At 42.1% G+C, this 12,492-nt stretch overlaps 1 protein-coding gene across 8 annotated transcripts in view; it reads right to left on the reverse strand.

Annotated features, from left to right (window-relative positions):
* Positions 1–12,492, reverse strand: part of LOC126256782 (E3 ubiquitin-protein ligase TTC3-like) — a 364,962-nt gene that overhangs the window by 314,538 nt on the left and 37,932 nt on the right. For 7 of the 8 annotated variants that reach the window (XM_049955508.1, XM_049955509.1, XM_049955512.1 and 4 more), the window contains 2 exons: positions 10,828–10,963; positions 10,699–10,745 (listed from right to left, as the gene is read on the reverse strand). In XM_049955508.1, coding sequence (XP_049811465.1) covers positions 10,699–10,745; positions 10,828–10,963 — 183 coding nt within the window. The remainder of the gene's footprint in view (positions 1–10,698; positions 10,746–10,827; positions 10,964–12,492) is intronic. The other variant, XM_049955514.1, reaches the window with a different exon arrangement.

The raw sequence follows: 12,492 nt of genomic DNA on the forward strand, positions 1-12,492 counted from the left end.
TAACATGAGAGGTAAAGAATTTGGAAGACTAAGAGCATGGATAGACAGGAGTGGGCATTCCACCAGATGTGAACAACTGTCAGTGAGGCTTCACAACCACAATCTAGAGTAGGCTCATTACATAAAATAAAACTATGGGTCAGTCGGGTATGACCATTGCAGAAGGAATGAAGTAAGAGCAACACGGGAGGACCACTTAATAAAGTGAAGGACTCTGCTAGGGGCATCCACTCTGCTATAAAAACACTGTATGTTCCAAGCAACAAACAGTGTCCCTCACCATAGGGAGATTTAAAAGCATAATCCCTACTATCCACATTTTAAAATTGTTGGTGTAAAGGATAGTGATACCCTGATGCTCCCGAAGAACTGAAAGGAACAGACACCAAAAGATCATAGGGGCAACTGATACGTAGGTCACTTGTTGCCTAAACACCAACCTCAGGAAGGGGGCTGGGGTGACGAGAGAAATCACGGGGAGTACATTCTGAGGAGGATTGGCGCAGGTCCTGGCAGACGGTTGTGAGGCACATCCCACCCAAGGGCAAATGTGTTTGAGAATCAATACCCCTCATATGCAAAAAGAACAGGATATGTTGAATGGTCAGGAAATTGTCAAACTGTGATTTCTTACATGAACAAGAGTTGGTGCAGTCAGAATTGAAGAGGTAAGATCCCTGCTTCAGCATAGACAGTCCAAGGGAATAGTCAAGAAGACACCAGTGGCCAGTCAGATGCCATGACGACAGACTGGGTCTAACAATTTCAAAGCCGAAGGCACCGCCAAGCTGTAAACTTGGCAATCAAAGTCGAAGCAGGTTATACCAGAGCCTGGTAGATACAAAGGAGACCAGCACAATCCATATCCTAAGAAGTGCAGGCAAGGGAGCAGAGGGCACTTAGCTTTCATATCCAGTTTGTCTTTAGTTGACGAACATGGGGCAGCCCAGTCAGCTTCTTGTCCACAAGGGGTTCCAAAATTGGGCTGTACAACCACATGCAAGTGCTTTGTACCCAACTAGAATTCTGGGTCATGAAGGACTGTGGCACGATTACAAAAATACATGAAGTACTTTTGCAGGAGAGAAATGGAGACCATGCGAAAGGGTCACAGAAAATGCCTGTCAGATGGCACTTTGAAGCTGGTTCTTCAGCCTAGGCTACAAGGGGAGCTGTACCAAATGTAAAAAAACAACAACATATAGTGAGGAGGTGACCAGTGGCCTGACAGAGATTGCTAGCCCATTGATGGGGCTGAGGAAGAGAGTGACAATCAGCATGGAGCTCTGTGAGACTCCATTTTCTTGGACCGATTGGGAGCAGAATAAAACACCAAGTCCATCCCGCAACAACTGCCGCGATAAAAACTGATGAATAAGAATCGGTAGGGAGGCTCGAAAGTTCCAGTCATGGGAGGGTAATTAAAATGTGATGGCATCAGGAAGTGTCATGTGCTTTATGTAATCCAAAACAGGTTGCAGTGAGATGTTGGGCATTTAGAAAAAGCCTTGTAACTGCTGTTTCCAACCTAACCACATAGTTGACTGTGGATCAGAAACCGCACTGATAGGGGAACAAAAGGCAGAGATTCGAGACTCTAACATAATTGGTGAGCAACCACCCTTTCAAGGAGTTTGCAGAGCACGTTGGTGAAGCTTATCTGCCAATAACTGTCAATGGATGTTGAGTTTTTGCCTGGCTTAAAGACTGGAACAGTGACACTATTTCACAATTGTGAAGGAAAGACACCATCAAGCCATATATGATGAGGACCCAGAGGTGAAGGAGCCATTGAGTAACAGCCAAATGTTCTACCAACTGACTGTACATGGAAATAGGACCCAAGATCAAAATGCAAGACGAGTCAAGAACCTGGCGCAATTCCCAGTAAGTGAATGGTTCATTACATAATTTGGCATGCCGAGGGACAAAAGAGGGAGGGCTGTCTTCAGTTTGTCACTTATGCATCTGGAAGGCAGATGCATTAGAAGAGGATGCCAAAACCATCACAGGGTGCTAAGCAAGATTGACATATCAAAGCAGAGATCATCCTAAAGAAAGAGACCTAGTGAAATTGTGGATCTTTTGTGGCCCAGAAGACTATGGAGCTTGGCCCACACCTGGGATGAAGAGGCAAATGGAATAGCAGTTCCAGTGGAGTGGGTGATCACACTGGCAATGTCTTGCACAACCTTGTCGATGCAGTCTGACAGAGGCAGCAAAGGCATACAACTCCCAGTTGGCTCTTTCAAGTACCCAATGTGATGGTCATATTTTATTGCCATTGCAATGGAAACTTGCCCTCACTCCAGATGTGGTTAAAGATGGCAAGGATATGACACTGACAATCCAGTGACAGATGCTTCATCATTATATTGTGGATGTGATCCGACCCTGGTGCTGTATCAGGGCAGTGGGCCACGACACTGGGCGTCTACTAAAAGATACTTGCTTTCATTCCACCCTGTAATCCCCCCCCCCCTCCCCTTTCCTAATTCCAGCTATTGTCCACAACAAGCGAAGTCTTTTATGAAAAATTTGAGGGGAGCGAAGATTACAATAAACTTTCTAGTTTACTTAGCTTTTCGTGTAGAATTGGTTCTAGTTCTTCTTGCCTATAGATCTGATTCTGGAAACTGAAATTCTCAAATTTTAGGTTCTCATGATTGAATTGATGTAAATAAATTTGAAGATTGTTGATACAGAATTTTTGTTGTTACGTTAATATATTTTGTTACATGTTCGTATTTCATTCAGTCTTTTGAATTTTCACATTAACAAAGCCGAAATTATGTCTGCCCAAAATACAAAATATGTCTGTTCACATCAGATGCATGCTTACTGCTACTACTACTACTACTTCTCTCTATGGTAATAACGATATTCCAGAGGGTTTATAATTTTTCTTGACAAATTAATGTCTACTATTTCAATTATTACTTCAAAACTGAATCCAGAAATAAACACAGTAAACAGTACTAGATTGCGTAGTCAATAATAGAAATTTTAAGTGTGCCAAATTATTTGTAATTTTAAATGTTTCTAAAAAAAATAATTTTAACTCTACATTGAGAGCTAGTACTTATCAACTGTAACGGCGAAAATAAAGTAATTCCTTTTTATAAATTTCAGCTTGAAATATAATAAATTGTGTACAAAATTATACGGAAGTTTTTAGGAAAGCAGCTAAGATAATACTGACCAGTCCAAAATTTGAAAAATAATACTGGTATCGACAACTACTGTTGAGGAAAAGTAATGCTAAAGGAGCATGTCCCGTTACAACCTACTGCTTTAGAAAATGAAAGGCAGGTTGATAATTCTCAGATGCTGAGACTCAAGCATAATGCAGGGTAAAACGTTCAGTGATGGCATCCAGGTCAATCTAGACAGTGCCATTCAAGGTACATCTGGTATCCATAGAGACGTCTGATCTTAGCGCAAAACTATGAAGAAGAGGTATGCGGTCTGATGATGGAAACATGCTGTTCTCAGCATTCCCACTTCCTACGTTTTATTAGTTGGTGGATGTGGACACATAGCCACTTAAAGGCAATGAGGTGCTCCATCGATAGATGCCACTTATAGTGTTGGATAGCCTGCCTACAATCACTAATGGCCTCCATGACTTCTGATGATGACTAAGGTACTGTCTTCCATCAGGGCAGACCCACAGAACAGGAGTCGCTAATTCAGATGGTGAAAGAAAGACTGCAGTTGTATCCCGGAATGTCCCACAGATATCTCCATGCAGTGGGGAGCCAAGGCGACAGCAGATGTGAAAGCACCCCAGTCAGCACTGTTGAGAGCCCATTTGGACAGGCGTCAAGGAGAGTGACACTGAGGGAGCGACAGGAAGATCAGGAGGTAGTCACTACCACACAGGCCATCATGGACCCTCCAGTGGATGGATGGGAGGAAACAAGGCTGCAAATGGAAAGGTCAATGGCCAGGAAAGTTCTGTGCACCACAATGAAGTGTGTGGGCTACCAGTATTCAAAAGGCAAAGGGCAGTTTGTGCCAGCAAGTTTTTAAGATCTTTACTGCAGTCCGTGATTGTGTCCAGACAAAAGGTTCGGGCATTGAAATCACCCTAGATTAGGAAAGATGGGGGGAGCTGAGAAAGCAATGCAAACAATATGTTCTGGGACATTTCACCATTGGTAGGGAAGTAAGCATTGCAGATGGTAATAATCCTAAAATGCCCTTATTCGAAAAGCCACAACCTCCAAAGGTGTATTAAGAGAAATAAGTACGCTACCTAGTGTGTCCGGGCCATACGTGCAAACTCCAATCAACTCCCTATCACAGGTAGCACGATTCTTACAATATCCCCGGTATCCACAAATGGTTGGGGTCCATGTTGCTCAAACAAAGTATGCTGAAGGGCAATGCAGAAGGCAGGGAAAGTGTTTAAAAGATGTCACAGCCCGGCCAGGTGGTGGCAAAGACTGCTAAGATTCCACTGGAGAATAATGTTGTCAATGTACCATGAGGCCATGAACGGACCAAGGGGTCAGGTTATGCCCCAGGGTCATCTGCCGCCACTGGTTGAGGGGTTATGGCAACAGTGTACACAGATTCCGGGTTCCATTGTGTTGTGTGAACCCAGGCCTCAGGGAGTGCTGGAATCTCTGCCTTGGCCACAGTAGTGGTACAGGTGGGATCTGGTGGCATGGAGGCCACTGTTCAAATGTGTGTGAATTCCTGAGGGACCAAATTGCTTAGGTCACCGGTCTCTAGACTTACACGCTACTTAAATTAACTTATGATAAGTACAACACACACACACACACACACACACACACACACACACACACACACACACACACACACACACACACACACACACCTGAGGGATGGCTCAAACCTCCAGCGGGAGGGGCCGCACAATTCGTGGCATGGCGCCTCAAACCCCACAGCCACTCCACATGGCAGAGGCCACTGGAATGTTGTTCTTCGAGGGTTTTTTCTTGTCTTTCCTATCCTCAGATGATTTCGATGATGGCAAGGGCTTCTCTGAATCAGTTTCAGGCAAAGATGATCGTGAAGCCCTGCGACCAGCAGCCTGTGATTGGCAAGAGAAACTGAAGGAAGGTGATTCATCTTCAGCTATGATGTGGTGGATTAGAGAAGACAACTGATGTCCAAGATCACATCGCTCTTAAAGTAATGGCTCCACCACATTTCTTCAAAGCTCACCCCATGCTCTTCGCACTAAAGGATGTCCTCAAAACAGAGCTAGACAGGCTCGTTCATGAAGACATATCACCTATTTCCCATAGTCAGTAGGCCACCCCTTTGGTAACAGTATGCAAACCCAACGGCACCTTGAGACTGTGTGGTGATTTTAAAGTTACAGGTAGAAGTGGGAACTTATCCTTTACTAAACCCAGAAGAACTCTGAAGAATTAGTGCACAGCACTTTATATGGTAAAATTTACCTCACAGAAGCCTGTTTTCCAGCATCACGGGATTATCTAATGCTAAATATGCCATGCAGCCTTTACCATTATAAAGTTACAAAAGTTACCTTTCAGAATCTCTTCAGCCCCTGCCATATTTCAACAATTTATGGATCAGTTACTACAAGATATTCCCATCTGTGTCACATACCTTCATGATATTTTAGTCACAGGTGGAAATCATGAGGATCACCCTTACAAGCTTAAGCCTTCGTTCCATAGGCTGCCAGTGAAAGAAATACAAAGCACAAATGTTCTTTCATGCAACCTTCCTTGACATTTTAGGATTTAAACTCTCAGAAAATGGACTAGATCCAGCACGGGATTATGTTCCAGCAATAGATAAAACACAGTCACTACCGAATATAAAAGACTTAAAAGGTACTTCTGGGTAAGATCAACTGCTAAATTTGATTCACTGCAAACCTGGCAGAATTCTCTCAGCTAATGAACTAGCTCCAATGCCACAGTGCACATTTCGAATAGTCGTGTTGCTGTCAACAAGCATTCCAGGCTCTAAAGACTGTCTTAAGCAAGCAAGGCAACTGGAAACATAGCCTACAAAAGGTTCCTGATCAAAAAGCACGCCTATGGAGTATTCTCTCAGCTGTGTGGAAGGACTCATGATTTCCAGTGAGAAAGGGCACAGTTCATAGTAGTTTACTGAAAGTCGTTGAGTGAAACCTCATTTTGTATTATCATGAAACAGGGGAGAGGGAGTAACATATGATGCATATGCTCGGGTGGCTCTCATTACAACTAAGGCGTTTTTCATTGTGGCGAAATCTTTTCACAACATTTCAATCACCAACTTTCCCCTCCGAGAGCAAAAATATTTTGTTGATTTCAACCTATATATAGAAAAATTACAGTACAGTAAAATAAGAGAAATCAAGAGTTCGAATGGAAATATTTACGTGTTCATTTTCTCAGGTGCTATCTGAGTGTGGAATGCTCAAGAAATAACCTGAAAGAGGTTGTGTAAACCCTCTGCCAAACCCCCCAAATGTGAATTGCAGAGTAATGATGTTGATGCAGATACAACCCTGGTCTGCCTGTGATAGTAGCAACTGATTTGTTCCTGATGGTATCAGTGCATCTTGTCCCATAAATATGTCGACAGTACTAAGCGCCATGTTGCATATGCTTCTAAGACATTATCCAATTCCCAGGAATGCTATTCTCAAATAGAGCAGGAGACCCTTACTATGATTTACACATGCCTCAGAAATTTAAACTATTGTTTTATGGACATAAATTTCTTCCTGTCTCAGATTGTTACCTACTGCTTATCATCTTTGGTCCTGAACATTACTTACCAGACCGGGTTTGTCCCCATTACCTTAAGCAGTGGACACTGTACTTATTTAATTTTCACTATTCTGTCCACTATCGAACACTGATGTTCTACACAAAGGCAGTAGTGCTGTCCATATTCCCCAAGCAACCCAATTAAACTTTGGCCAAAATGAATTTACGTGTTTCCAGTTTGAGTCATATCTGGATGTTTCAACTTTTCCCTTAACATCACACAACATTGTGGCTGCCTCCTGCAAGAACCCAATGTTACACCATCAGGCTCACTTTGTACAACACAAGTGGCCAGACATGCTACCAGGGCCCAAATTTCATCCCTACTGGCTATGGTAGCATCAATTACCCTGAACCAAGCAGTTCCGTTTTAGACCTTGGCTGAGGAATGCTGTGCATCCTAATTCCTCCCCCTCTTTGGCCGAAAGAGCTGTGCCTCAAGCACACTACCCAATGGAGCATATCCTCAATGGTTTTCTTCCTGGCCACATGCTATGGAACAATGAGAGCATTTCTACTAAGATTTTACTGGCCTGTTGTTTGGGCTCTATGTGGTTAGTAATGATTGATTCCTTATCTCACTTCACTTTTGCATTCTGCATGTCACCAGTTACCATTGCCTCAATTATCATGGCCATCCAGGTCAACAGCCATCTATTTCTCTCAACACTAGTCCTGACTCGGCTTCTGCAGTGATGTCCATGAATATCAACCCTTCCCCTTTTCAGATGGCCTGTTCTGGATCAAGCACCACCTGCTTCTCTCCTAGTGGTAATTGCTGCTGCTATTTGTGTGTGTGGGGGGGGGGGGGGGGAGGAGGGGGGGTTGCAGAGGGGGTGATGTAGTGGCACTGCACAATGTGACAATAGAAACTGCATAGCTGGCGAATAATACTGTGACCGGTGTAGGGTCACGACTCGAAGGGTGCCGGTCATCAAGTGTGCCCTCTGATGAGACAACCCCACAATCAGCCTTATAAGCCAAACCAGAGTCGATCTAAGTTAGTTGTGATGAGATCTGTGGAGCTTGCAGCAAGTGTGCTGTCAGTCTGGCATAAATATTACTACTGTGAACTCTGACTGTCATAGGCAGAACTTGGATCTGGCATGGACTGGACTTTGCTTTGTTTTCGAAAATTGGCTTGAGTTAGCTTTCACTGTTTCTGAGGAGTATCCTGCACATAACTCTCACTCTAAATAAACTGCCACAAGTCCCGACCACCTCTGTGCGTAACTCAGTTGTACGAAAACAACAATTGTAAGATGTGGCTCCGTAAACTTTCTCAGCATAACAATTCATTGTGAGATTGATCACAACATGTTGACAGATGTCATCAAAGGGCCTCACAACCAAACAACTGGACGATGCTACGCTGGCAGTATTGGAAAAGGGATTGAATTTTGCACCTATACTCAGGAATGTTCCCATTACAGAATCCATTTCCGCCACTGAACAAGCGGTGTCCAGGTTTCCTGACGATCTAGCCGATGAGGTTAGGCAAGAGGTCTCTCATATATTGCATCGGGTGCCACCCCTGCAACGTAACATCTCCTCGCTTGAAAGAGCCACGATCAATTCCATCAGAGAAGACCAGGATTTAGTAATTCTTCCAGCAGACAAGGGCAATGCAATGGTTCTTCTTTCGCGGAACGATTATGTGGATAAACTGGATCTTTTGCTTGCAGACTCGGCATACCGAAGATTGAAGAATGATCCAACTGAATGTATAAAATGGAAGACACTTTCACTTTTGAAGAAGACTTCATTATCTGATGATGTTCTTAAAAAACTTTGACTTGGTGCTGCAGTCCTGCCGAGATTATACTGTTTACCTAACGTACACAAACAGGGAATACCCCTTCGGCCTATTGTCAGCAATTTGGGCGCTCCTACTTACAAGTATTTAGTGTCCATTCTCAGTCTCCATGTCAGAGAATGTGAACACCATATTTCCAATTCTCTGGTTTGTATTCAGTGTTTGATGTCTTTGTGTCTCAGTCCCACAGATGTGCTGTTCAGTATTGATGTTGTGTCTCTGTTTACCAGAGTTCCTCTTGAAGATTCTTTGCAATTGATTGACAAAAAAGTGGACAAAGAAACAACTAAGCTTTGTCCCCATGTGTTGACGTCGATGTATTTTTTATTTAATGAGAAATATTTGAACAAACTGATGGAGTGGCTTTGGGGAGTCCACTATCGCCCATAGTTGCCAATTTGTTTATGGAATATTTTGAGGACATGGTGCTGAAGACGGTGTTCTTAAAACCAACTTGCTTCTGGAGATACGTCGACAATATGTTTATGGTTTGGTCACATGGGAGGGATGCTCTACATCGTTTCCTACATCCCAATATTAAGTTCACAATGGAATTTGAAAAGGATGGAAAACTTCCGTTTTTAGATGTCTTGGTCTACAGGAGGGATGATGGGACATTAGGACATAGTGTTTATCTTAAGCCCATGCATACAGACCAAAATCTTCACGCTGTTGTCTATTGCACCAACACAACAGGGTCCTATGTTCACTGGTAAAAAGAGCTTATGCCATCTCAGATGCAGATAGTTTGACACACAAACTGGACCATCTATAAGCTGTGTTCAAGCAGAATGGTTATACTCACAATCAGATCTGTCGTGCTCTACAGATTGGACCTTCGTGGGAACCAATGGAAGATACAACCAAATCGGTGGCATTCCTACCTTTTGTGGGGAGAAGATCTTTAAAATAAGTAGAATTTTAAAGAAATGTAATATTACAAATGTCTTCGGTCCGCCAGCTAAGACCAGAGCCCTGGTGGGTTCAGTGAAGGACGATTTAAGTTTGAGAAAGCCTGGAGTCTACAAGATTTCCTGCCATTGCAGGAAAGTCTATATTGGACAAACAATTCGTACAGTCCAGGATCGTTGGGTGGAGCATCATCACCACATGTGTTTATTTCAGCCAAAAAATCTGTAGTGGCAGAACATTGTTTTACAGAAGGACATAAAATGTTGTTCGATGAGACACAAGTGATTGCCCCTGCGTCGCGGTATTGGGACTGTGTAGCGAAAGAAGCCATCGAAATCTGGCTATCTGACAATAATATAAACAGAGATAAGGGGTATTCTTTAAGTAACAGTTGGAACCCTGTTCTGTTTGACATTAAGTAACAATGGACCTTGTCTTAAGTCTTCTAAAACTGTCAATAATGTTTGATATCGATTTATCGTTTCTGCGAGCTTTCACCACTGGTGCGCTGTTGTGCCTGTCACTACAAGGCAGTTATTTTCGCGCAGGCGTGGTGGACCCACGGTCGGTGTATAAAGGAGCCGCCGTGGCTTGTTTGATTTCAGTTCCGGAGAGATAGTGCAACGGCCTACTCACCTGAAGATGGCGGCCAAAATATTGTGTCCAGATGTCGAGATGTTCCAGCTGGAGACCCGATATGAATACAACAATGGTGAGAAATTGTAGCATGAAGATTTGAAACAAATAAATAAAATATGGTAGTACAAAATGTCACGTGAGTGATGTGTGAATCCTAAAGGCAAATTCTTAAATCGAATATAGACAACAGAGAGAGAGAGAGAGAGAGAGAGAGAGAGAGAGAGAGAGAGAGAGAGCGGGGGGGGAATGACAGTATTTTTTGTGATTGGCTCATTAATTGAGTGTGAAAGTGTCATGGTCATGCTCATCCAATCCCAGTGGCAGGCACTACAACACTGACACTGAGAGATTACCGCTGATATTCAAAGTGTATAAGTCCGACAAAGAATTAAGCAATTTAGCACTTTGTCTTATATGTATCTCATGAAAAGACCATGACCGTAATTGAATTCCCTCTGATACACATATCATGTATGACTGGAACAAGGTATCATACATAATCCAGAAATTGGTTTTTTGAGGAGGAGGAAAATAGTTAAATATATAAAAACTTACATCTTCTTGCTTCTCCTCTACTGTCTTGCAGTCACAATTGGCACAGCCTGTAACAAACAGCATTGGAAGCACCACGAATAAAATAACTGACAACTTTATCCAGAAATATGAGAGTTTTTTCAGACTTACTATTACCAGTTATTTCAGCTTTCAGCTTGTGTAAATCTGCAGGGTTTGCACAAACACGGATGCCTCTTTCTATAAAATGCAGAGCCTTGTCAGTGTCACCACTTCCTAATGCTGCTTTTGCTGCCCTATAATATGCCTAAAATTGGAAACATAAACATGTCATATTCTAGCATAAAATGAAAATATAATTTAAAAATTAGTAAAAACCAAGTGTAAATGTTAACAAATCTCAGTTTTCACATCTTTTTATTATGTAAATATCACACTACAATTCTGAAAACACAGTAGAAGCTGATACAACACGATTGTCGGGGGACACACTTTAGCCCCGAATTATGGCTTAACTGTGGTATACCAAGAGTGAGCTGTGAAAGGACAAACTACACACGGAAAGTTTGGAAAAGCACATGATGCAATGCTATACTGTTCAGAATTTACATTAGAAGTAAAACATTTAAAAAAACTTAGCTAATGCATTAATTACGTAAACCTCACTCAATTGGTGACCAAACTATAATACTACAGTAACTTCAAATCAAATTATGTACTGCAGTACCTTATATAAAATACACAACAAAGTACATGAAAATTTACAACACTGTCTACAAGCGACTGTAGGTTCATTTTTCCACTGTTTGAAAAAAGTTAATAACCTTTTTTTGCAGACTACTTCATACACTTTCTTTTGCGCATATTGTTTTATGCTCATCAAGTGATTTGATTCACTTTGTGTCTTGACCCACATAAGACTTTATTTACATTGTTCAATGTTTCACGTATTACACTGGAGAACACTGCATGCAGACTGAATGTCATTGTTGTTGTAACACGTGTCACTATATTCTCCATATGTCGTGTTTTCTTCAATGGAAAACTTGTTCCAGCAATTCCTAATTGGGATCTGACATACTATGCCATGCTAGGCCTATTGAATAAGCAACAGTCGTCAGATTTAAAGAATGTTGCCATTTCCTTATCAGGATTTATTATTTAAGTGTGCGGTTCATATTGATAGTGAGCTTTAAATGATGATATGACTCCCTGATCCAGTTGCTGAATTAATGTAACAATGTCTTTGGGTAAAGGGAGAAACAAAGTTTTTATTTACTCGTCATCTGCTTGCAGAACATCTTGCTCTTGCAGTGGGAATGTGCTCCTAAAAAGCGGAAGAATAAGCAATGACCAACAGTATGGGGATGCAGAAGGAGTAATGGAAACCATTGCATTGAAGACACGTAATACATACCTACAAGGCATTCAAATCTCCAGAAAGGGACTGCCAAGGAGGAGGTTAAACTGAGCAAAAGGTGGAATGGTTATTCCAACAGCAAACTAATGCAAACAACAATAGCTCAGGTATACCACCCAATGTGGTAAGCAGAAGATGAAAAGATAGAGAAACTATATGAGTGTTCTGAGCAGGTAATTCAGTATGTAAAAGGAGACGAAAATCTAATAATCATGGGGCACTGGAATGCAGTTGTAGGGGGAGGAACAGAAGAAAGGGTTACGAGAGAATATGGGCTTGGTAACAGGAACAAGAGAGGAAAGGGCTAACTGAGTTCTGCAATAAATTTCAGGTAGTAATAGCATCAGTACGACATTCTATGAGGCATACAACATGTAACATCACAAGTTGGAACATAGTAGGAAAGCTAGAAAATC

The sequence above is a fragment of the Schistocerca nitens genome, chromosome 1 (genome assembly GCF_023898315.1).
Source record: "Schistocerca nitens isolate TAMUIC-IGC-003100 chromosome 1, iqSchNite1.1, whole genome shotgun sequence".
Classification (NCBI taxonomy): domain Eukaryota; kingdom Metazoa; phylum Arthropoda; class Insecta; order Orthoptera; family Acrididae; genus Schistocerca; species Schistocerca nitens.